This window comes from Bombina bombina, chromosome 7 (genome assembly GCF_027579735.1).
Source record: "Bombina bombina isolate aBomBom1 chromosome 7, aBomBom1.pri, whole genome shotgun sequence".
In the NCBI taxonomy this organism is placed as follows: Eukaryota; Metazoa; Chordata; class Amphibia; order Anura; family Bombinatoridae; genus Bombina; species Bombina bombina.
The window spans coordinates 499,684,572-499,711,939 of NC_069505.1; the positions used below are offsets into that span (position 1 = coordinate 499,684,572).

General features: G+C 39.0%; 1 protein-coding gene across 2 annotated transcripts in view; it reads right to left on the minus strand.

Annotated features, from left to right (window-relative positions):
- LOC128666876 (cytochrome P450 2F3) overlaps positions 1-25,751 on the minus strand; it is a 93,055-nt gene extending 67,304 nt beyond the window's left edge. Inside the window, exons 1-4 of one of the 2 annotated variants that reach the window (XM_053721678.1) lie at positions 25,519-25,751; positions 18,942-19,158; positions 7,744-7,906; positions 1,695-1,844 (exon numbers count right to left, since the gene is read on the minus strand). In XM_053721678.1, coding sequence (XP_053577653.1) covers positions 1,695-1,844; positions 7,744-7,906; positions 18,942-19,127 — 499 coding nt within the window. In that variant the 5' untranslated portion in view covers positions 19,128-19,158; positions 25,519-25,751. The remainder of the gene's footprint in view (positions 1-1,694; positions 1,845-7,743; positions 7,907-18,941; positions 19,159-25,518) is intronic. The other variant, XM_053721679.1, reaches the window with a different exon arrangement.
- Between the last annotated feature and the right edge of the window lie 1,617 nt (positions 25,752-27,368).

Here is a 27,368-nt window from a genome sequence, read left to right on the forward strand (position 1 = left end):
TGATACATTAGCAAGAGCACTAGATGGCAGCACTATTTCCTGTTATGTAGTACTAATGTTATACATTAGCAGGAGCACTAGATGGCAGCACTATTTCCTGTTATGTAGTACTAATGTTATACATTAGCAAGAGCACTAGATGGCAGCACTATTTCCTGTTATGTAGTACTAATGTTATACATTAGCAAGAGGACTAGATGGCAGCACTATTTCCTGTCATGTAGTACTAATGTTATACATTAGCAAGAGCACTAGATGGCAGCACTATTTCCTGTCATGTAGTACTAATGTTATACACTAGCAAGAACACTAGATGGCAGCACTATTTCCTGTCATGTAGTACTAATGTTATACATTAGCAAGAGCACTAGATGGCAGCACTATTTCCTGTCATGTAGTACTAATGTTATACATTAGCAAGAGCACTAGATGGCAGCACTATTTCCTGTCATGTAGTGCTCCAGATGTGCACGCTACCTATCTAGATATCTCTTCAACAAATAGCGACAAACACTGTGCATGGGACAAGCATAAGGCTATCCTACAAACTAGATAAGTTTATACTGTTAGGTAATATCGGGCAGACTTGCTGGGCCTATGGCTCTTTTCTGCCGTCAATATCTATGTTTCTATAACAGGAGAATGAAGCTGAGTAATTTGAGGAGTAAATTAAAAAAATTTAAAAGTGACATTTATATATGAATCATTAAAGAATCATTTGGGTTTCATGTCCCTTTAATAACAATAACTAATACTGGCCCCTGTTCCCTTTTATAATCTGGAAATGAAAACAAATGTATAGCATTTTTTTAACTGGTTTTAAGACATTGCAATAAATAAAATATTGGATAGGTCAAATTTGAATGAAAAGGAAAAAAAAGTGAATTTAAATGTTGCTGTTATTTAATTTTCTAATCAACACATGACCTCCCTGACCAAAATAAAAATAAAAATGCAAGCCAATGACAAGACAAATGTATATACAGCCACCAATAAGCAGCTAGCTCCCAGCTTCTAAGCTTATCTAGGTATGCTTTCCAAGAAAGGACGTGACGAGATGAAGCAAATTAGATAAAAGAAGTGAATTGAAAAGTTGTTTTAAATTGTATGTTCATGTTCTGCCTAAATAATGGAAGAAAGTCTTTGGTTTTTATGTCATAATAAACTGCAGATGTGTCCCTGGTTCACTACCATTGAAAAATGTTATTGTTTAAAAGATAGATAATCCCTTTATTACCCATTCCCCAGTTTTGCATAACCAGCACAGTTATATTAATACACTTTTTACCTCTGTGATTACCTTGTATCTAAGCCTCTGCAGACTGCCCCCTTATTTCAGTTCTTTCTACAGACATGCATTTTAACCAGTGTCCTCTCATAAGTAACTTCATGGGTGTGAGCACAATGTTATCTCTATGGCACACATGAACGAACACCCTCTATGTGAAAAACTGTCAAATACATTCAGATAAGAGGCGGCCTTCAAGGGCTTAGAAATTAACATGAGCCTACCTAGGTTTAGCTTTCAAACAAATTTGATGATAAAAGTAAATTGGAAAGTTGTTTAAAATTACAGGTCCAATCTGAATCATGAGAGTTTATTTTTCACAAGACTGTCCCTTCAAAAATAATACCTCATATACTGAATATTGTAGCAACCTATATACAGTTTGCTGTATTCAAATGGAACTAACCATTTATTTTTTTTATTTCAGTCACTAGATTCTGTGCCTCCTCGTGAATTTTCTCCTCTGTGGTTTTCTTCCCAAGTCCAAAGTCCTTTAGGGTCTTAAAGGAGAACTGTCTCATTTGCTTCCAGCATTCTCCATTTGCAAAACCAATTCCTGAAATAGATTGGTACAGAATTCATTTTATTGTTGTATAAACATATGTAAAACAGTAGACCAAATGTCTAGTTTTACAAGTACGTTTAATTGTTAAACAAACAAGGCAGACTATTGACAGTTTATCTTAGATTTACAGTTACTAAAACCCTGACAATCTGAACTAACTTTTTTGTGGGGGGGAAATAAATAAAAGAATATATATATATATATATATATATATATATATATATATATATATATATATATATATAGTATTGGTGATTATAGAAAATCAACTTATTTTGTTTGTTTTTAATGCTGACCATTTGGTTTTTGGAAATCAAGGAAATAACGAGGCAGTTAATGGGGGTTTTTTGTCGTTTTTCAGGAGGTAACAATTTCAGCATTGAGGAAGAGTAACTGCAGAAGCAATGTGGGATTATGATCACTGTAAAAGTAACAATACGCAATAAAGTTCAAGAATCATTAGCTACCAAAAATCAAGCACACAATTGATAACAGTCTCTTAATGTAATGGGGTAGATTTAATAGGCAGTCCACCTGAAACTTAAGTTATAGGGACATGAAACCCAACATTTTTCTTTCATGATTCAGATAGAGAATACAATTTTAAATAATTTTCCAATTTACTTCTATTATTTACTTTGCTTTCGTCTCTTGTTATCCTTTGCTGAAAGGTTTATCTAGGCAAGCTCAGGAGCAGCAGAGAACCTAGGTTCTAGCTGTTGATTGGTGGCTGCATATATATATCGATTGTGATTGGCTCACCCATGTGTTCAGTTAGAAACCATTAGTGCATTGCTGCTCATTTAACAAATGATAACAAGAGACTGAAACAAATTAGATAATAGGAGTAAATTAGAAAGTTGTTTAAAATTGTATTCTCTGAGGCCAAATTTTCAAAATGTCTGTCGGACCTGATCCGACAGTGCGGATCGGGTCCGACAGACATCGCTGAATGCGGAGAGCAATACGCTTTCCGTATTCAGCATTCCACCAGAGCTGCTGGTGCAACGCCGCCCCCTGCAATGGGCCGCCAGCAGGGGGGTGTCAATCAACCCGATCGTACTCGATCGGGTTGAATTGTGGCGATTCCTGTCCTCCTGCTCAGAGCAGGCGGACAGGGTTATGGAGCAGCAGTCTTTAGACCGCTGCTTCATAACTGCTGTTTCTGACGAGTCTGAAGACTCGCCAGAAACACGGGCCCTCAAGCTCCATTTGGAGCTTGATAAATGGGCCTCTCTATCTGAATCATGAAATAAATGTTTGGGGTTTCATGTCCCTTTAAGAAGCAGCGGTCCTAAGACCAATGCTCCTTAATTTCTCCTCCACATTTTAGGTGATTGACACCCCCTGCTAAAATAGCGAGACCAGAACGTAGGGAAAAAAAAAGATATTTCATTGATGACACAACACACTCAAAATGACGAGGAAGGATTATTAGACTAGGTTTTGTTTGTATTATTTTAAATTAAATATTGAATGAGCTGTCACTATTACCACTGATAAAGGGACACTAAACCCAACATTTTCTTATCATGATTCAAATAGAGCAGCAATTTTAAGCAACTTTCTAATTTACTCCTATTATCAAATTTTCTTCGTTCTCTTGGTATCTTTATTTGAAAAAGCAGGAATGAAAGCATAGAAGCCAGCCCATTTTTGGTTCAGCACCTACATTTAGCCACCAATCAGCAAGCACTACCCAGGTGCTGAGCAAAAAATGGGCTGGCTTGTAAGCTTACATACTAGCTTTTTTAAATAAAGATAGCAAGATAATGAAGAAAATGTGATAATAGGAGTAAAAAGAAAGTTGCTTTCAATTGCATGCTCTATCTGAATCATGAAAGTTTAATTTTGACTGTACTATCCCTTTAAGATTCAAAATCCATTAAAATTCTGGAATTGAATGTTATGGTTTTCGAATGTTCGTAATGAGATTGAATATTCAAATTCCAAATTTTTTTATGTAACATTCGATTTAACAAATATTGTTCAGAACTTCTATAGTTTATGCGGTAGGGAATTTAGTAAATTTATACATAATAGATAAATATATTGATTTGAATGTTTCTATTTCGAAGAGAGCATTAGAAATACTATTACAAATATATCTTTTTTGTATTCAAATATTGCATAATTTGAATTATTAGAAAAATTTGAATTGAAAATTACATTTAAAGAGAGCATTAAAAATACTATTACAAATATATTTTTTTTATTCTAATCGATTACATTTAAAGCTTTAAAAATACTATTGTATTAAATAAATGTTGGTATGTTATACAAACATTCTAAATTCGAAACGAACGAACAAATGTGTTAACATTTGATTCATTTTTCGAATGTTGGAAAACATTTGCCTACCCCTAGCACTCTCCAGCACACATAAGGTAGGTATCAACCCGAAAAAAAAGGAAAACTGACACATTTCATTAGTATTTATTAATTTTCTTTAGTGCATTCATTCGGATATTTGTCGGTTACGAATGTGCAATTGTACGAAAACATTTCTACATTATATACACTAGGTACTATCAGCTGTAATTCCTCACAGTCGCAACTGGTGATTTTTAAGATTTTTAGGCAGAAGACTTCATCTATATATGACCCTTTTTATTGTATACGTTGAAAAGTGTTTCTTCTACCTCTCAGACACTTGAATACATTATATAAATAGAATATTCACAAGAGACCACTTAACAATAAAATATATTAGTAGTATATTCGACCCGATCGAGTACGATCAGGTTGATTGACACCCCCGATGTCAATGCTCTCCGCATTCAGCGAGGTCTGTTGGACCTGATCCGCACTGTCAGATCAGGTCAGACAGACCTTTGTTAAATAGGCCCCTCTCTCTGATGTTCAATTGTTCTCTCTGCAGATTCACGCAACTCTTTTTGATCACAAGCTACCTGCCCGCACTCCAAATTAGAAAGCACCAAAAAGGCACACAGACTTCTCCCTTCTACTATTACCGAGCATCTAAAAGCTGCAGATAGTTCATGCCATTGTGCTGCAATGGATATAAAAATAATACCAGGGTCATTATAGAAAAAAACGGGACATTCCTTCAAAAAGTTAGTTGAACAAAGGGATAGGGTTAAAAAACAACACAAAGGGACAATCCAGTTAGAAACCGGACATCTGGTCACCCTAAACAAGGCCTCTCAGTCTAAAAATGAAGCTGTTATTTCATGCAATTACTAATTAGAAGAGTATTTGACAGCACACATCCTATATTATAAAAGACAAGAGTTTGTCTGAAGCCGTCATGCGCAGTTCAGACAAACTCTTGCCGCTGCACGCGCACCCTTGGCCAGCTGTTCGCACGCGCAACCCACTTAGCATTGTTTGTTAGCACCCCGCACGCGCCTTACCGCACACTCTCAAAACTGATTTGAGCCCCACACTCACAAACTGATTTGAGCCCCATTGTTTCACACTCACAAACTGATTTGAGCCCCATTGTTTCACACTCACAAACAAACTGATTTGAGCCCATTGACCCCCCTTGCTGCGCACGCACACTTTGAGCCCCCCGCACGCGAACCCGTGAAGCCCTAGCCATTGACAACCCCTTAGCCGTTAGACTACTAGCAATGCGCACGCGCACGCGAAGCCCTAGCCATTGACAACCCACTTAGCCTCAATGCGCATGCGCACGCGAACCCACGCGCACGCAACAGAGACCGGGAGGTACGGGGGGAAGTGCAGGAGCGCCATAAAACACAAGATTTTCTCTTCGGAGTCGCTCACACTTCTTGGCCCTCCTGCATAAATTCTACATAGCCGGTCCACGTGGTACATTGGGGCCTGGGCTGCCGGGCCTGTGGGAGACTTCTTATAAAGTTAGCTGGGCCTCCTTAGCCCCTGCCATACATCTGAACCTCCCTGAGGACCCCTTAACCCCTCAAGTAATTGCAGAAAGTGAAGAAGGCCTTAGGCAACCCTATAGGCCCCTTACATAGAGAGAGGGGGGGAAAAGAGGGGGAGAGAGAGAGGGGGGGAAAAGAGGGAGAGGGGGAAAAGAGGGAGAGAGAGGGGCGAAAAGAGGGAGAAGGGGAAAAGAGGGAAAGAGAGGGGGGGAAAGAGAGGGAGGGAGAGAGAGGGGGGGGAGGGGAAAAGAGGGAGGGAGAGAGAGGGGGATAGAGGGGGGGAAAAGAGGGAGGGAGAGAGAGGGAGGGAAAAGAGGGAGAGAGAGAGGGGGGGGGGGAAGAGGGAGAGAGAGAGAGAGAGAGGGGGAAAAGAGGGAGAGAGAGAGAGAGAGGGGGGAAAAGAGGGAGAGAGAGACAGGGGGGGAAAAGAGGGAGAGAGAGAGAGGGGGGGGAAGAGGGAGAGAGAGAGGGGGGGGGAAAGAGGGAGAGAGAGAGAGGGGGGAAAAGAGGGAGAGGGGGGAAAGAGAGAGAGAGAGAGGGGGGGAAAGAGGGAGGGAGAGAGAGGGGGGGAGGGGGGGAAAAGAGGGAGAGAGGGGGAGAGGGATGGAACCGCGGTACATAAAAAATTGGCCCGTGTACACGGGCCTTAAGACTAGTTCTACAATAATGCAGTAGAACTGAAATACTGAATTGTACCATATGCTGAGCACTTCTCACGCTTCTGCATCTTATATTACATAATGGGCGCTAACACACATATCGCATTGCTGGATAAAATGCTTAAAGGGACATGAAACCCCAAAAAATTATCTTTCATGATTTAGGTAGAACATATAATTTTAAACAACTTCCCAATTTAAGTCTATTATCAAATTCATTCTCTTGGTATCATTTGTTGACGGAGCAGCAATGCACTACTGGTTTCTAACTGAACAAATGGGTGAGCGAATGACAATCAGTATATATATATGCAGCCACCAATCAGCAGCTAGAACCTAGGTTATTTGCTGCTCCTGAGCGTTCCTAGATAAACCTTTCAGCAAAGGATAACAAGAGAAGGAAGCAAATTAAATAATAGAAGTAAAATGAAAAGCTGTTTAAAATTGTATGCTCTGTCTTAATCATGAAAGTCTGACTTTACTGTCCGTTTAAAATTAATATTCAGAGTAAAATTCCAATAAGGGAGCGGGAATGGGAAAAGTCACTTCAAAAGGTGTAAAACCTTCAACAGCCTATGTCTTGGTTACAGTTGAATTCTATAAACGTTTCAGGGGTATATTTATTAATGTGCGAGCGGACATGATACGATGTAGCGTATCATGTCCACTGCACATCAAAAAATGCCGACAGCATACGCTCTCAGCATTTATCATTGCACCAGCAGTTCTTGTGAACTGCTGGTGCAATGCCGCCCCCTGCAGATTCGGCCGCTAGCAGGGGGTGTCAATCAACCCCGATCGTATTCGATCAGGTTGATTCTGTCCGCCGCCTCAGAGCAGGCAGACAAGTTATGATGCATCGGTCTTTAGACCGCTGCTTCAGATCATAACTTATGTTTCCAGCTAGCTCCATACGGACTTTGATAAATCCGCCCCCTAGCCTCTAACTGAGAGTTGAAACAGAGTAGAATTACATATTTAGCACAAAATAAATAATATTCTGGCACATAATGGCATATACTAAAACAAAGACATAGGGATAGATTTAACAAGGGCAGAATGGAGCCTTTTAAATACCGCTGCTCCATAATTTGTCCACGGCCTCTGAGGCTGCGGACATCAATCCGCCCGATCCTATACGATCGGGCTGTTTGACACCCCCTGCTAGCGGATGATTGCAGGGGGCGGCATTGCACAAGCAGTTCATAAGAACTGCTTGCGCAATGATAAATGCCAACAGCGTATGCTGTCGGCATTTATCGTTGTGTGGGGGACATGATACGCTACTTCATATCATGTCCGTCCGCACTTTAATAAATTGGCCCCATAATCTTAATATTTCCTTGTCTTACTCACCATATCCCTGGGTAAATTTATCAATTGTAGGAACTCTTCCACGAGTGCCAAATTCCTCAGCACGATCTACAAGGGCTTCCTTCACTGCCTGGTATCCACAAATGAAAACCACAGGCCTCATGCCAAGGTACAATGTATAGACTGAGCCATACTGGTCCTGCAGCTGTAATACAGAACATAGTACAAAACGTCACATTACTACATTTATCTAAGTATTAGAAGCCATGGATTTTTTTTATTTTTGGAAGATATGGAGACTATTGATATGTTCATATGATTTTTTTTAAGCATGGCATATTTATTTAAAAGGGACACTGGAAAGGGAAGGGGGCTGGAAAATGGTAGACTATAAGTGTCAGAAAAAAAATCAATAAAAAAAAAAAAATCTACTTTTTTTTTTAAATTCAGAGAAGGTGTTAAATAATTTTCTATTTATTATGTACTTGTTAATTATGCAATTCAACTGCATTGAGTGGTCCTTTAAAAATGAAACTACAATTTGGTCTACATATGAGGGCGGATTTATCAATGTCTGGCGGACATGATCCGCTGTAGCGTTTCATGTCCGCCAGACATCGCTGAATGCAGACAGCATACGCTGTTGGCATTTAACATTGTACAAGCAGTTTTAGTGAACTGCTTGTGCAATGCGGCTCCCTGGAGATTAGTGGCCAATCGGCCACTAGCAGGGGGTGTCAATCAACCCGATCGTATGAGATTGGACGGATTGATGTCCGTAGTCTCAGAGGCGACGGTAAATTTAAGGAGTAGCAGTCTCAAGACCGCTGTTCCTTAACTCCTGTTTCCGGCGAGCCTAAAGGCTCATGCGGAAACAGGGGTATTTGGCCCCATTCGGGTCATGATAAATTGGCCCTATGGTCTTTTCCTGATTTTTTTTTTCTTTTTATCCTTGAACTCATATAACCTGCTTGACCTAATTGCATTTCATTGCTTATGTTCTACCTAAATATAAAAACGTAACCAATTCACAAGGAACAGTACACTCTTATTTTAGCTTCTGCAAGGGAATACCTAGAATAGAATAAAGTTTCATAAATGGGACTTGGGCACGGTGGCTTTAGATCAGGCATCCTCAAACTAGGCCCTCCAGAGGTTTTGAAACTACATTTCCCATGATGCTCAGCAAGCTGATATGCTGGCTGAGCATCGTGGGAAATGTAGTTCCAAATCCTCTGAAGGGCCAAGTTTGAGGATGCCTGCTTTAGATAATTGAAGTTATGCACGTGTGCAGAATTAGACACAGCTGAACACTACCGAAGTGCCACCAAAGCAGTCTCAAGTTTTAACACAACAGAAACTCAACTCTGATGACCATGAACTCTGTAACAGAAAAGTAACCCAGAAAGATGCCTACAACCCTGTTTTTTGTTATTTTTAAATTAATGTTTTTGCACAAACTTAGTTCACATAGGTCCAATGTTTAAAAGGATACTGAATGTAGCCACCAATCAGAAAGTGCTGTCCAGGGTCCTGAACCAAAGATAGGCCGGTTCATAAACTTTACATTTCAACTTTTTCAAATAAAGATAGCAAGAGAACAACGAAAATTTGATAATAGGAGTAAATTAGAAAGTTGCTTAAAATCGTATGCTCTATCTGAAACATGAAAGAAAAAAAATGTGGGTTTAGCATCCCTTTAAAATCACATGCTGTATCTGAGTCATGAAAGAAAACCCAAGGGTTTAGTATCCCTTTAAAGCATTGTCACAATAATCTAATCGTATCAACATCTCAATCGAGATTGTAGGTGAAATGTTCTAAAGAGATTAAATCACTGTAAAAAAGGCACTGCAATGTATTATACTGTATAATAGTATATTATGTATTTTAAAGGGACAGTCCATATTTAAAAAACAAAACCTCTGTTTAAAAAGATAGATAATCCCTTTGTTACACATTCCCCAGTTTTGCACAACCAACACAGTTATATTATTACAATGTTTACCTCTGTAATTACCTTGTATCTAAGCCTCTGCAGACTGCCCCCTTATTTCAGTGCTATTTACAGACTTGCATTTTAGCCAATTAGTGCTGACTCGTGAATAACTCCATGGGAGTGAGCACAATGTTGTCTAAAGGGCACACATGAACTAGCAGTGTCTTGCTGTCAAAAGCTATAGAAATAAAAGGTGGTCTGTAGAGGCTTAAAAACGGTCAGAAATTTAAGAGGTTAATTAATATAACAATGTTGGTTGTACAAAGCTGGGGAATGGGTAGTAAAGGCTCTATCTTTTTAAAAAAATAAATTTTTTGGAGTAAGTTTGTTATTTAAATAGACATGTTTTTATTTATTTTTCCATTTAGGAAGAAGATTTTCTGTACAGATTATAAATATCCAGTTGAAGTTTTTTTTATTTACAATAGTGTCACTAAAAGAAGTATTTTTTCAGCTGCTTTGTCTGAATCATGAAATAAAAATGGGTTTTTCAGAGCAGCAGCCGTGCACTACTGGGACTTAGCTGTATACATCTGGTAAGCCAATGAAAAGGGGCATATGTACATAGCCAAATCTCTCACAGAATAATAATAATAAATAATAATAAAAAAAGTCCTGCAGACAGGAATGTGAGTAGGTAACAAGAGGGGAGGAGAAAAGGAGGTCATGAGTAAAGCGAAGAGGAACAGGTGGAAGACTATCTGGAGAAAAGGTCTAAAATATAGTGTGGATCAGCGCCATACAGGGCCTTGAATATCTGAGTCTGAATTTTCTGTTTAATTCTGGAGGATACAGGAAGCCAGTGAAGGGATTGGCAGAGATATGCAGCAGAAAAAGAGCAACATGTAAGGATTATTAGCCTGGCAGAGGCATTCATCATGGATTGTAAAAGGAGATATATGGCAACTAGGGAGAACAGAGAGGATGGAGTTGCAATAGTTAAGGCGGGAAATGATGATAGAGTGGATAAGGAATTTAGTTGTGTCTTGTGTAAGGAAGTGGTGAATTTTGTAGATACTGTTAAGCTGGAAAGGGCAGGAGTTGGCCAAAGATTTGATGTGAGGAGTGAAAGAGAGATCTGAGTCAAGTGTGACTCCAAGACATTGGGCGAGTGGGGGTTGGGGTAATGATGCTATTATCAACAGTTATAGAAAGATGGGGGAGGAGATTTTGGAAGGGGGGGGGGGAAATAAGGTGCTCAGTTTGGAAAGATTTAGCTTAAGATAATAAGAGAACAACCAAGATGAAATATGAGAAAGTCATTTAGTGACCTGAGTTAGCAAGGAAGGTAATAGGTCTGGTGCAGAAAGGAATCATCAGCATACAAATGATATTGAAACCCATGGGACTTTATTAAGGAACCTAATGATGATATATAGATTGAGAAGAGAAGGGGCCAAGGAAAGAGGCTTGTGGTACCCCAACAGAAAGTGGTAAATGGGCAGAGGATGCACAAGAGAAGGCTACTCTAAAGGTACAGGTAGACAGGTAGGAGGAGAACCACAAGAGCGCTATGTTGCAAATACCAAAAAATAGTAGGGTTTGGAGCAACAGTATCAAAGGCTGCAGACAGATCGAGAAGGATTAACAGTGAGAAGTGGCCTTTCGATTTTTCTGTACGTAGGTAATTAGTAACCTTAACGATTGCCGTCTCTGTGGAGTGTTGGGCAGAATCCAGATTGCAGTGGGTTAAGGAGGAAGTTTAATATGAGTAAATGTGATTAAAAAAACATATAAATACTAGCTTTTCAAGAAGTTTTGAGGTAAGAGGTAGTAGAGAAATAGGGCGGTAGTTTGATTAGGAGGTTGGATTGAGGTAAGGTTTTTTTGAGGATAGGTGTGGCTAGTGCATGTTTAAGGGATGATGGAAATATACCAGTGCTGAAGGAGAGGTTGAAAATGTGTGTGAGATTAGGGGTAAGGGTAGGAGAGAACAAAGGGAGTAGCTTTGATAGGACAGGTAGTGAGGTGAGAGGATGATATAAGGGCAGAAATGTTGTCCTCTGACATGGGCAAAAGAGATACATTTTTGAGTTTTGGATGATTTTGAGCTGATGAGGGGGTTGGAGACTGGTAGTATGTTTAGAGATGATTTAGTTTCTGATGGAGTCAAGAAGTAGTGCATTGCTGGTCCTACCCATACATAGGTATGCTTTTCAGCGTGGAAAACGAGAGATTAAATTAAATGTAATAATACAAGTAAATTAAAATGTCTTCTAAAATTGTTTTCTCTTTCCTTATCATGAAGGTTGACTTTTGTGTCCCTTTGATATCTAAACACACTAAGGGACCAATCAAAAGATTTTATAAAGAAAATCTACATTAACTATGAGGATTTGTGCAGATAAATCATTTGATAAACTTTTCTAAAGTATTCTTATTGACCCCTTAAATAGGTTTAGCTACCCAGTCAGTATTTTACAAGGATGAGATCAATCAATACACATCATACAATGTGTAAGTAGAAAAATAAAAACCTTGCTATACTGAAAACATCTATTTCATTATTCAGAAAGAGCATGTGATTTTGAACAACTTTCTAATTTACTTATATTATTTATTTTTCTTCGTTCTTTTGGTATCTTTTATTGAAAAAGAGGGGCGTAAGCTTAGGAGCCCTCACAATTCCGGAGCACCATAAAGCAGCAGTTTTGCCATAATGTTTTCCATTTGCAAGATCACTAGATGGCAGCACTATTTCCTGTCATGTGGTGCACCAGATGCTACCTAGGTATCTCTTCAACACAGGATATCATGGGAACAAAGCACATTTGATAATAGAAGTAAATTGGAAACTTTTCTAACATGGTATGCTCTGTCTGTATCAAAAGAGATGTTTTGGGGGGTTTCATATCCCTTTATGTATGATAATATATGATTAGCATATTTGGTATTTTTTCAAGAAAGGTCGCAACCCTAAACCCAGACCAGGAAACCCATTATGAATAACTCTACTATCAAACTAAAACCTCATGTCCAGTGTCTTGGAGTGATACATATTCCTTCTATACTTCTATCAGTTAACATAATCATAGAAAGGGTAATTTTCTTTTTTTTTAAATGGACAGTCTAGTCTAAAATAAACTTTCATGATTCAGATGGGGATTGTCATTATAAAAATCTTTCCAATTTACTTTTATCACCAATTTTGCTTTGTTCTCTTGGTATTCTTAGAGGAAAGCTAAACTTAGGAGGTTCATGCGCTAATTTCTTAGACCTTGAAGGCCGCCTCTTATCTGAATGCATTTTAAGAGTTTTTCACCACTAGAGGGTGTTAGTTCATATGTGTCATATAGATAACATTGGCTCACACACACACGTGGAGTTACCTAGGAGTCAGCACTGATTGGCCAAAATGCAAGTCTGTCAAAATAACTGAGATATGGGGGCAGTCTGCAGAGGCTTAGATGAAAGGTAATTACAGAGGTAAAAAGTATATTAATATAACAGTGTTGGTTATGCAAAACTAAGGAAAGGGTAATAAAGGGATTATCTATCTTTTAAAACAATAACAATTCTGGAGTAGACTGTACTTTTAATTAAACCAGTGAGGGCCAACACATAGGGACCAACAAGATATTTTAGAAGCCGTATGGGCCACATACTACATTTATGAATATGAAAATATACAATAATAATATATTTCCTAAAATTGTCCAGTGTTACAAGGTCAGATTTAAGTCATCTTGCAGGGCGCCCTCTATCTTCTTAGGGCTCATTTGACCTGTGGTCATTAAGTTTATTCACCCATCAGAATTCCCCAAAGCAGATATTCATAGTTCTGATTTTTCAGGGGCCACAAAAGCAATGGCACACAATATTAGTTTTTTTTTTCCCTAGGGTCTCAAAAACTAGTGCAGAGGGCCACATGCGGCCCAGAGACAACCAGTTGGCCATCCAATATCAAAGAAATAATATTTCTGCTGATAAATTGGGCGGACTTTTTAACCCAGATGTGTCAACCATAGGCAAGTATGCCCAAGTTGGCATGCAATTCTTTTGCTACTGCCATATGCTGTGGTCAATAGGTGATCTACTACTACTTCATACCTCCCAACATTTGTCTGATGCCTTCCGGGACCAAGAAGCCTAGGCTAAGTTGGGAAGACTTGAGGGCAGAGTTACAGGGTATTTAATGGGTGGAGCTATGACCCACAGGGGCGGTGATGAATGTGTATAGTGGGCAAGGTTGGAGACCATGATTATCCCTCTTTATACAAAGATGCTAACAGTTAGATATTAAAAGGTTAATTATTGGTGGGAGTTCATTGAGCATAACCAGCTATTTCAAAATTGAGAGGGATTTGTTTCTCTCCCCTTCTACTGGGAGGTTATTTCCTCTTGCTGCCTTTCGTTTACACAGTTTTTCTAAAGATAATATTACAGTAACCATATTTTTAGTATAGGAGGTGGCCGTTTCCACAGCCAAAAGCATTTTCTTCAAATGATAAAATAAAGATAAAGAAGATGTTAATAAATAATTTAATTAATACACTAGAGCACACAAAATGTATCATTGGCAGCACATTTAAAAGTTATAATCTTACAGTAAAGTGTCCCTTTAAGTCACTTTCGGACAGATTACAAGTTTTGTGTTATGAGCTGTGCGGTGCTAACGTGCAGTTTTTTTTCTCACCGCTCACTTACCTGCAGTGCTGGTATTACAGGTTTTTACAAACCCGGCGTTAAAAGACAAGAAGTGAGCGTAGAGCAAAATTGTGCTCCATACCGCACTTCAATACCAGCGCTGCTTAAGTCAGCGGTGAGCTAGTCGTACATGCTTGTGCACGATTTCCCCATAGACATCAATGGGGAGAGCCGGCTGAGAAAAAGTCTAACACCTGCCAAAAAGCAGCGTAAATCTCAGTAACGCAGCCCCATTGATTCCTATGGGGAAATAAAAGTTATGTTTACACCTAACACCCTAACATGAACCCCGAGTCTAAACACCCCTAATCTTACACTTATTAACCCTTAATCTGCCGCCCCCGACATCGCCGCAACCTACATTATATTATTAACCCCTTATCTGCCGCCCCAGACATCGCCGATACCTACATTATACTTATTAACCCATAATCTGCCGCTCCAGACATCGCCGCCACCTACATTATATTTATTAACCCCTAATCTGCTGCCCCTAACATCGCAGACACCTACATTATATTTATTGGATCAGCCAATAGGATTGAGCTTGCATTCTATTGGCTGTTTGCAATCAGCCAATGGAATGCAAACTCAATCCTATTGGCTGATCCAATCAGCCAATAGGATTTTTTCTGCCTTAATTCCGATTGGCTGATAGAATTCATCTTGGAAGACGTCATTTAAAAGGTACCTTCATTCGTCGTTAGTCCGTCGAAAGAAGAGGATGCTCCGCGTCGGATGTCTTGAAGATAGACCCGCTCCGCACCGGAAGAATGAAGATAGAAGATGCCGTCTGGATGAAGACTGGAGGACCACTGCTGCCCGTCTGGAGGACCACTTCTGCCGGCTTTGTTGAGGACATCTTGCCGCTTGGATGAAGACTTCTCCCGGTAAGTGAATCTTCGGGGGTTAGTGTTAGGATTGTTTTAAGGGTGTATTGGGTGGGTTTATTTTTTAGGTTAGGGCTTTGGGCCTGCAATAGAGATAAATGCCCTTTTCAGGGCAATGCCCATCCAAAAGCCCTTTTCAGGGCAATGGGGAGCTTAGGTTTTTTTAGTTAGCATTTTATTTGGGGGGTTGGTTGTGTGGGTGGTGGGTTTTACTGTTGGGGGGGTTGTTTGTATTTTTTTTTTACAGGTAAAAGAGCTGATTTCTTTGGGGCAATGCCCCCCAAAAGGCCCTTTTAAGGGCTATTGATAGTTTAGGCTAGGCTTTTTTTTTATTTTGGGGGTGTTTTTTTTTCATTTTGATAGGGCTATTAGATTAGGTGTAATTAGTTTAAATATCTTGTAATTAGTTTTTTGTTTTTTCTGTAATGTAGTGTTTTTTTGTGTGATTTAGCTAATTTAATTTAATGTAGGGAATTTATTTAATTGTAGTGTAGTGTTAGGTGTTAGTGTAACTTAGGTTAGGTTTTATTTTACAGGTAAATTTGTATTTATTTTAGCTAGGTAGTTATTAAATAGTTAATAACTATTTAATAACTATTCTACCTAGTTAAAATAAATACAAACTTGCCTGTAAAATAAAAATAAACCCTAAGCTAGATACAATGTAACTATTAGTTATATTGTAGCTAGCTTAGGGTTTATTTTATAGGTAAGTATTTAGTTTTAAACAGGAATTATTTAGGTAATGATAGTAATTTTATTTAGATTTATTTAAATTATATTTAAGTTAGGCGGTGTTAGGGTTAGACTTAGGTTTAAAGGGTTAATAAATTTAGAATAGTGGCAGCGACATTGGGGACGGCAGATTAGGGGTTAATAATTGTAGGTAGGTGGCGGCAATGTTGGGGGCATCAGATTAGGGATTAATAAATATAATGTAGGTTGTGGCGATGTTAGGGGCGGCAGATTAGGGGTTAATAAGTATAATGTAGGTGGCGGCGATGTTAGGGGTGGCAGATTAGGGGTTAATAATATTTAACTACTGTTTGTGAGGCGGGAGTGCAGCGGTTTAGGGGTTAATATGTTTATTCTAGTGGTGGCGATGTCCGGAGCGGCAGATTAGGGGTTAAAAAATGTATTATAGTGTTTGCGATGCGGGAGGGCCTCGGTGTAGGGGTTAATAGGTAGTTTATAGGTGTTAGTGTACATTTTAGCACTTTAGTTATGAGTTTTATGCTACGGCTTTGTAGTGTAAAACTCATAACTACTGACTTTAGAATGCGTTAGAGATCTTGGAGGTAGAGGGTGTACCGCTCACTTTTTGGCCTCCCAGGACAAACTCGTAATACCAGCGCTATGGAAGTCCCATAGAAAAAAGGGTTTACGAACTTTACATAAGTCGGTTTGTGGTAAGGCCAAAAAAAGTGTGCAGTGCCCCTAAACCTGCAAGACTCGTAATAGCAGCGGTAGTGAAAAAGCAGCGTTAGGACCTGTTAACGCTGCTTTTTCAGCTTACCGCAAAACTCGTAATATAGCCGATAGTTTCTGCAGGAAACTGACTTTTAAAGTAACATTCTGGTCAAAATGTAAACGTACATAGATGAACAACATCTTTGAATAGAAACATATTTGCAATATACATGAATTGGCAAAAATGCTTCCAGTAAAAATTATCACTGTTTTAGTGCTAACATTTTTATCTGCACGTGCATGTGAAGCATAGCTACATAATTTCAGTGCACCAGCATTTTATATACTACAGCTGTTAAGAGCGCCGGTGGGGCTTGTATCATGTCCGAAATTAACACATTGGGTTATTGCTAGATGGTACAAGCAATTTAGGCTCTCTGAGCAAGTGTTATGTTTAAAAGTTGGTGCACGGTGCATACTTAAATACAGCTATAGCTTTTATTAGAAGCATTTTTGCTAATACAACTATATTACTAAAATGCTTCTATTCGAAATGTATCCATGTGGATTCCAATTTTGTCTGGAATGTCACTTTAACCCAATTACATATTTTCCTGTCATTATGTCACCGTGCTACTATGTGGGGATGACTATTTGATGTCACTGTTTTGTCACCTTTCCCCTACATGAGACTGATAATTGAACCCATTAAACATGGCTCTGTCATTAAGGGGCCTATTTAAGAAAGTGCAAGCGGACATGATCCGATATTGCGGATCATGTCCGCTGCACATCGATAAAAAGAATCATTGCACCAGCAGTTCTAGCAGGGGGTGTCAATCAACCCGATCGTATTGGATCGAGTTGATTTTCGGCAATGTCTGTCCTCAGAGCAGGCGGACAGGTTATGGAGCAGTGGTCTTTTAACCCACTGAGTATAACACTTTCATTAGCCTTACTGGTCCTACACTGGATTCACTATTGAACTCATTAACATGTTACTGCCATTATGTCTACTCCTAAATGGGGCTGATCCTTTAACCTATTTTTCATGTCACTACTGTTAGGTCACTGCTCCTATATTAATCATAACCCGATCATAAGGTCACTTCGCTTCTAGACACGATCAGACATTTAACTTATTGAGCATGTCACTATATTTGGGTCACTGCTTTGACATGCAGCCTACTTTTAACCCATAAAATAAATCACTATCCAACATGGTGCCGAAACGTTAACCTATTTACCATGTCACTGTCATTAGGTCAATTTGCTCTTACATGTGAATCACAGGCTCCAATATTTCTATTTAGGGATCTCCTTAACTTCTCTGCCACCTTTTAGGTGGCGGACTGAAATCATCCCAATCCGGATGATTGACACCCCCTGCTAGCGGCCGATTGGTCGCCAGTGAGTAGGGGGCGGCATTGTGCAAGCATTTCACTAGAAATGTTTGTGCAATAAATCGAGACAGTGTATGCTGTCAGCATTTAGCGAGGTCGAGCGGAAATGATTTGCTACAGCGAATCATGTCCACTCGACCATTAATAAATCTACCCATCAGTCTCCTTCCACTACTCCTGCATCATGTGACAGCCATCAGCCAATCACAAATGCATATACGTATGTTCTGTTAATTCTTGCACATGCACAGTAAGAGCTGGTGACTCAAAAAGTGTAAATATAAAGAAGACTGCTCTATATGACTCATGCCAGTTTAATTTTGACTTGAGTGTCCTTTTAAAGTGACATGAAACTCAAAAAAATATTTTGTGAAACAACTTTCCAAATTACTTTTACCAAATTTGCTTCATTCTCTTGTTATTTTTTGTTGAAAAAGCAGAAATGCACTACTGGGAGCTAGCTGAACCCATCAGATGATCCAAAGACATGAGGAATATATGTGCAGCTATCAATCAGGAAACAGCTCGCTGTAGTGCATTGCTGCTTGAGAACCTACCTAGGTATGTTTTTTTCCAACAAATGATAATAGAACAAAGCAAACTAGATCATAAAAGTAACTTAAAAAATGATTTAAAGTTGCATGCTCTGTATGAATCATGAATGTTGACTTTTTACTTTACTACCCCTATAAGGGGTACTTAGTTATTTTATTAGTTATATCTCACAAATATGTTCTGTCTCCAGCCCTTGAGAATAAACTTTGGACAACCCTGACCTCAAAAATATGCCCCTGTTTCTTGGTCATATCCTTTCTGGTTTGACAATTCTAGAGCCATTATAATTTAGCTCCATGTCTATTATCTGCAGATGATTCCCTTGTAATAACCAACCTTCATTAATGATCCGGCCATTTCACCAAACTTTATATGCAGCAAATTTCCGATCAGCGGTAGAGGCGTTGGACCTGGAGGAAGGTTACGTTTCCTGTACATTTGGTTCCATGTCAGGTACATGAAAATGGTGGTTATGACCAGAAGGAGTAACGTTCCTACCCCAATGGTATCCATGAGAGACATCCTAGATATTTGTTTTTTATCTTCTGACTCCCTATAATGATAAAGTTTAACCAATATTACAAGTATAACCAGGCTTAAACAACAGGTGGTGCAGCCAGTGTACTAGGGATAGGGTTGCCACCTCGGTCATGTTTTCCTGGAAACGTATGAGTTACACATACTGCGGGGTGTGCAGGGAGAAACATGAATAGTGTTGTCCAGGATCACTATTCGTGTGCTGTCCAGAAGCACAATTCTTGTTCCTCTCTGCACACCCTGCAGAGTGTGCAACACATAAGTGTCCAGAAAAACATGACCAAGGTGACAACCCTCCAGTGTACAAGCAATTCACTATGTGTAAGATTGCAGGTTTTCTGTGTTTGTGACTGTGTGTCCCTGCATATGTTTGTGTTTTTTAAAGGGGTAACTTGCTGCTCTGTTATAGTAAAAGAAAGGGAATTTAATTAGGTTATTTAGTTATACGTATTAAGTGGCTCAAATACAAGATTTTTAGCTTTCCAGGTGTGAAACAAGAGGTGCAGGATTTAACAAAATTAAAGCTTATCATTTTTGACTATAATGGCCCTTTAAATTGGTATCCAGGGGTTAACATAATTGCTTTGTTAAAAGCATCGATCTAGATTGAAAGGTCCAGTAAATACATAATAAAATAAATAATAAATAAAAAGAGGGCATATTTATCAATGTGCGAGCGGACATGATACGAAGTAGCGTATCATGTCCGCTACACATCGATAAATGCAGACAGCATACGCATTCTGGTGAACTGCTGGTGCAATGTCGCCCCCTGCAGATTTGCGGCCAATCGACTGCTAGCAGGGGGTGTCAATCAACCCAATCGTATTCGATCGGGTTGATTTCTCTCTGTGGCCTCAGAGCAGACGGACAAATTATGGAGCAGCGGTCTTTAGACAAGGGGCATCAAGCTCTGTACAGAGCTTTATAAATATGCCCCTTAGTCTGAACTTCAAATGAGCAGTAGATTTTAATCTGACATTTCAAAGTCATGTCTATTTCCACTCCACCTGTATCATGTGACAGCCATCAGCAAATCACAAATGCGCATACATATAGTCTGAATTCTTGCACATGCTCAGTAGGAGCTGATGACTCAAAAAGTGTAAATATAAAAAGACTGTGCGCAGTTTGTTAATGGTAGTAAATTGGAAAGTTGTTTAAAATTGCTGCTCTATCTGAATCCTGAAAGTTTAATTTTACTTGAGTGTCCCTTTAAAGTAGGCAAATCATTGACTTTGCAAGGGTGATAATCATGGTTTTCTATAAATGACATTGAATGGATTAAAATTACTGCTTTGTGTTACAATTTTGTTTTAGTATCATGATGTAAATTTAAAATCACTGTACTCTATGTTAATGGCTTCAAGGGAGGTCAAAAATCAATGTTGCCTCAGATCTGTGGTCTAATTAGGGCATAAAGATTGCACAAGGGCAATGTAGCGACCATGCATGTGATCTACGGTCTCACTACTTGAGAATTTAGGAGGGGTGAAGACACTTATCTCACTTGGCATAGGGTGTCGGCGGAAGATAGATCTTGCCATCTTTTCATACATGAAACTGCTAAATCTAACTTTGTTTTGTAAACACCACTGGATCCTCCTACATCCATGTCAACTTTACCCAAACACATAAAGATCCAAGTTAAAGGGATATAAAACCCCCAAAACATTATTTTGTGATTCAGACAGAACATACAATTTAACAAAAGTTATATGTGTGTGTGTGTGTGTGTGTGTGTGTCTGCAATATACTTAATTTATTTATTTTGTCTCCTTTTCCTGTAATTCCATTCTTAAATGTTGAGCTTTTCAGTTCCTGTTAGAAATGGAAGTGTATAACCCTGTTATATTCCACACAGCCATTGGCTGCACACTCTAGTGACCTATTTATAACTGTCCCTAATTGGCCACAGCAGAGAAGGCAACCTAAGTTACAACATGGCAGCTCCCATTGTTTTATAGACACTAAAACTTATTTTGTCAAAATTTAAACGGCTAATGAAACTTTAAAAAACACATCTACATGTTATTCTCAGACTAATGCATCTTTGAATGCATCATTCTCTCTAGCATTTATATACTGTTTCATTTCCGTTAAATGTATCTGGGCAACGATAGATCCAAAGATGTTATAAAATAAAAACCATCTGGGGGCCCCATTACATATGCGGCGTCGCCCGCAAAAGCCGGCAACGCCGGTTTTTGAGCGGTTTTGGTATCCTATATACAGCGCCGCATATAAATGCGGCACATATATTTCAGCCATTGCCCGCAATTTTTACTCCCATAGGCTAACATGGGACCGCGTCGCAAATCGGTATCCAATATCCAGCGCAAGGACTTACGTGGCAAAAATGGAGAAATCTTACTCCATTTTTACCTCGCCATAAAAGGCAGCCGTAGTATGGGATCACCGTAACTCCCAAAAATGCCTGCAGAAATAAACTAACACCTAACGCATGCACAATGTCTATCTACCGGTCAACCACAATAACTAATAAAGTGTATTAACCACTATATCCGCCATCAAACCCACACCGCAAGTAATAACTAAATTATTAATCCCTAAATCCGCCAACCCCAACATCGCAAACTACCTATTAAAACTATTAACCCTTAATCCGCCATTAACCCACAACGCAATAAACCCAATAAAACTATTAACCCCTAACCGCCAAAGCCCACAACGCAAGAAACCTATTAAATTATTAACCCCTAAGCCGCCAAAGCCCACAACGCAAGAAACCTAACCCCTAACCTAAACCCCCTAACCTAACACCCCCTAAATGAACCCAAATTACCTAATTTACAAAATACTAAAGTTACTATTAAATTAAAAAACATAACACTACTTAAAAATACAAATAAACTAAGTATAAATTAAAGGGACAGTCTAATCAAAATTCTGGAGTAGACTGTCCCTTTAAGCTACAATTACAGAAAATAAATAAAAATCTAAGATTACAGAAAATAAAAAATAAAATTACCAAATTTAAAAAAATTATACCTAATCCCTATGAAAATAAAAAAGTTCCCCCCCCAAAATAAAATCACCCCCTACTCTAATAAACTACCAGTAGCCCTAAAAAGTGCTTTTTGCAGGACATTGCCCAAAGATAATCAGCTCTTTTACAAGAAAATACACAAAGCCTCCCCCTAACTGTAAAACCCCCCACCCACTAAAGCCCCCCAAATAAAATAACCTAACACTAAAAACCCTAAACTACCCATTGCCCTGAAAAGGGCATTTGTTGGGCATTGCCCTTAAAAGGGCATTTAACTTTTTTACTGCCCACCCTATCTAAATCAAATAAACCCCCCAAAAATCCCTTAAAAAACTCTAAGTCTAAGCCACTGCATATATATACAACCTGTCCCACTATAGTATATATAAATATAGGAGACAGTAGCTTGCCTGTAAAATATAGTAACATGTACACAGTATTATAGATGTGGCAGGCACCTAGAGGATAAGAAAAAAAAAAACCTGTCCTGTTCAGTCTATTATTCTGTACAGCTTTAACTATCGATCCAAAATACTGAACTGGTACAGTCCTTTCCTTTATACTGATACCGCTTCTAAATGATGAGCCAGGCGACAGCTGCAACGCCTTATAGAATAAAATGAGCACAGCAATATGGGGGCAGTATATAGGTAGGCAAAGTCTATTCAGGACCCCTGGACTATATTTCCCATTATCATATGATAACAGCTAACTGTCCCAGGCTTACCAGCCCCAAAAAAAAAGCTTCTGCAGCGGCTGCTCTCTGCAAACAATCAAAGAGGCTTAGTCAGCTCTCAAACCACCAAAGCCATCCATCATAATGCGGTTTGATTGCACCTTGCAGTGTTTTGTATAGCCCTTTTAAGAAAGGCTAAGGTTTATTGGTCAGGTCTCAGTGACAAGATCTACTTCAGATGCCAGCTGGCTTCCGGGATGCCAATACAAGTACCCAGGCTCGGTTTGGTCTCTACTGGCAAAGAGGTTCCAGGCGCATGGCGCTGGTTGAAAACACTCGTCCTTAGATCACGGACACTTATCTTGTACTCCTCACAAGGCCCCGCCCACAACAGAAGCCGGATCGGGATGGGAAGGTTTTATTTAGGGATTCTTTAGTTCTCAGAGAGGAGACAAGGAGTCCCAGGGGAGTGCCCCGTAGTGATCTTAAGCAGGTCTGTTTTTGTATACGGACTCCTCTAATATACGCTTTAAGAGAAGAACATAAAATCGGATATCAGATTCGTGGGTCTTCGTTAAACAAAAGAAATTCTGTAATGGATGTCTTAAGAAGAGGTTTAAACTCTGGGTTAAGCCACAGAGTCTTGAGTAATTTCCATAAGGGTCTGGATGATTTAACCATATCGGTAGCCAGAGTATAGAGTAAAGGACACCATCTTTATGATTAGTTATAGACATAAGCGACCACCTAAAGCCTCACTCATGATGGGGCTTTGCAGAGGGGCATAGAACAAATGTGCTTTGCTGCCCCTGGGATCTTAGTTTTTGGTAGTATAGTGGCCCGGTCCATTAGCTTTCTCCTGGCACAGCTGGATATTCTTAACTTCACAGACTTTTTCCCAACTGCAAGTTCTCTGGCTGTCAAGGGCAGGCTCCTCACTTCCATCCATCTTCTCCCTTCCCCTGTCAGTGCTGTCACTGGTATGATGGCTGGCTTGGTTGGGACTTGGCTCCTGAAGTCCGGCAGAGGAGGTCCTGTTCCAGGCGGTGAAGTCTTCTTCCAAGCGGCAATCTCTTCTTCCTTCAACATCCTTTGCGGAGCTGAAGACTGAAGACCGGCGACCCTGGAACTGAAGACCGGTGACCACGGAGCCATGGACGTGTAGGGGCTTTGTGTGTTTTCTTGTAAAAGAGCTGATTATCTTGGGGCAATGCCCTGCAAAAAGCCATTTTAAGGCCTACTGGTAGTTTATTAGAGTAGGGGGTGTTTTTATTTTGGGGGGTATTTTTTATTTTCATAGGGATTAGGTATAACCTTTTAAAATTTGGTAATTTTCTTTTTTATTTTGTGTAATCTTAGATTTTTTTATTTTCTGTAATTATAGCTTAAAGGGACAGTCTACTCCAGAATTTTGATTAGACTGTCCCTTTAATTTAATCTTAGATTATTTGTATTTTTAAAGTAGTCTTAGGTTTTTTTAATTTAATAGTAACTTTAGTATTTTGAAAATAGGTAATTTGGGTTCATTTAGGGGGGTAGTTTAGGAGGGGTTATGTTAGGGGTTAGGTTTCTTGCGTTGTGGGCTTTGGCGGTTTAGGGGTTAATAGTTTTAATGGGTTTATTGCGTTGTGGGTTAATGGCGGATTAGGGGTTAATAGTTTTATTGGGTATATTGCGTTGTGGGTTAATGGCGGATTAGGGTTTAATAGTTTTAATGGGTTTATTGCGTTGTGGGTTAACGGCGGATTAGGGGTTAATAATTTAGTTATTACTTGCGGTGTGGGTTTGATGGCGGATTTAGGGGTTAATAATTTAGTTATTACTTGCAGTGTTTAAATAGGCTTATTGTGTTGTGGGGGGTTGTCGGTCTAAGGGTTAATACATTTATTATTAGTAGTGAGAGGGGGGATTGCAGATATAGGGGTTTTTACATGTTGGGCTTATTTTTGGGAGGCGTGTTAGACTTTTACGGGAGATTTGTTATTTTCTTTACTTTTCTTAGGCGCCGGCAGTTTCTAAAGTGCCGTAAGTCACTGGCGACTCCAGAAATTTGTATTTACGCTCATTTTTGGACATTGCTAGTTTATCAGACTTACGGCACTTTATGAGCTGCCGGTGGGGTATATGTAATACCCCGATGTGCAAGGTGAAATTACGGGCGGTGTGGGTGGCAGCCCTTGCGCTGAAGCCTGGGCCGTATATGTAATCGAGCCCCTGATCTTGCTGGAAACATTTTTTTTAACACAATAATAGAAAAGCATTTCCAGGTATTTTTCTGAGAAAAAAGTTTTGTTTTTTTATATAAAAAAAAAACATTTTCTGTGTATTCATTTAAATTAGACATGTTTCTAGAAGTGTTTACATAACCAAGTTAATTTTTTAGATGAAAACACATAGATACAGAAAGATCCAATGTTTACCCAATTGTATAACTAGTTAAAGACCTGATATCATCTGTTTTATTCTGCTGAAATTTGCAAAAACAGTCACACTGTGTTCCTCTAAGACAGGGTTGCCAAAGGGCAATGACTGTGCAAAGTATTAACTCATATGAAATATTTAAATATTTAAAGGGACATAATAAAAATGTCCTGCTTTATACTGTATGTGTACATTACATATTACTCACACAGTAAATGTTAATGCTGTGAATTTGTAAATATTCAAGTATAAATATAATAAATCATTACCTTTTTGCAGAAAACAATCCCTTTTTGTCTCTCACTGAAATCTGGCGTCCAAACTAGTAAAGTAACTTGCAGCTGGATGTTGGGAGCGCACACACAAAAGGAAATTATATGAATGTTTCTATTCTAAGCTACAAATTAGAAGCTTGGATGAGGTTTTACTTATACAACCAAAAAGTTATAAAATGTTGCTGATCCCTAAAGGAAATCAAGTTATGGGAACAATTTATGAGTTGCAGATGGGGGAGGGTGGGGTTGGGTGGTTACCTAGGCAACCATGGAATGCCCTATGTGCAGAAGGGCTTGGGGCAGAGAAGTTTGGTTTTCTTTACTGATTGTAGCAGAACTATTTTAGCTTCATTTTTTAAAAAGGATTATATAATGGTGTTTGTGTCAGAAAAGGTTATATAAATAGGGGGAAAAAATCAGCTTTTAATCTATCCTAGACAATCATAACATTAAGATGGAAAAAGGGCATTAAACAAAATTTTTTGTTATATTATAATTCAGACAGACCACACTATTTTAAACAACTTTCTTGGTAACCTTTGTTGATGAAACAGGAATGCACTACTGGGAGCTAGCTGAACATGTCAGGTCAGCCAAAGACAAAAGGCATGTGAGTGCATCCACCAATCATCAGCTAGCTCCCAGCTACTGCAATGCACCTCCTGAGCCTACTTAGGTATGTTTTTCAACAAAGGATACCAAGAGAACTATACAAATTAGAATTCTGAAATATAAATTTGGGATTTCACATGATGCTGAAGTCTGTTTTTTTTTTTAGATTGAAATCCTTTTTATTAAACAAATTATGACAATAAAGCAACTGATGACAATCACCAATGTTTACATCGAGGTTACTTGTTATACAGATAAAAAGGACATATAAGAAAAAGAGTAGCAAATAAACAAGTAAAGCAGCCATTATGGCTACTCTCCCAGCAAAGATCAACCGAGGAGACTGAACCAGTTAACTAAATATAAATAAAATTTAAACTTTTGTGTTAGAGTTAACAACAAACAACTTTTGTCACTATGGGGCCTATTTATCATGGGGTCGATCCGATAAAAATCGTCGCCTGCAACACCTAACGCATGCGCAATGTCTATCTCCCTGTCAACCGCGATCTTCTAAAATAAACCTAACAACTAACGCATGCGCAGTCTATCTCCCTGTCAACCGCGATCTTCTAAAATAAACCTAACACCTAACGCATGCGCAGTCTATCTCCCTGTCAACCGCGATCTTCTAAAATAAACCTAACACCTAACGCATGCGCAATGTCTATCTACCTGTCAACCGCGACCCCCCCCCCGAAATCCCTAATAAAGTTATTAACCCCTAAACCGCCGCTCCCGGACCCCGCTGCCATCTACATAAACTAACCCCCTACTGTGAGCCCCTAAAACCGCCGCCATCTACCTTATCTATCCACTAATTAGAACCCCTTACACCGCTGTCATCTACCTTATCTATCCCCTAATCTGACCCCTTACACCGCCGTCACCTATATAAAAATTATTAACCCCTAATCTAATCCCCCTATACCGCCGCCAGCTATATTAATATTATTAACCCCTAATGTAAGCCCCTTACACCGCCGCCATCTCTATTAAAATGATTAACCCCTAATTTAATCTACCTACCCCGCCGCCAGCTATATTATCTATATTAACCCTAAGTATATTATAGTTAATATAGGTATTACATTATATATATTAACTATATTAACCCTAATTATATTAGGGTTAATATAGTTAATATAGTTACTATAGTATTTATATTAACTATATTAACTCTATCTAACCCTAACACCCCTAACTAAATTTATATTAAATTAATCTAATTC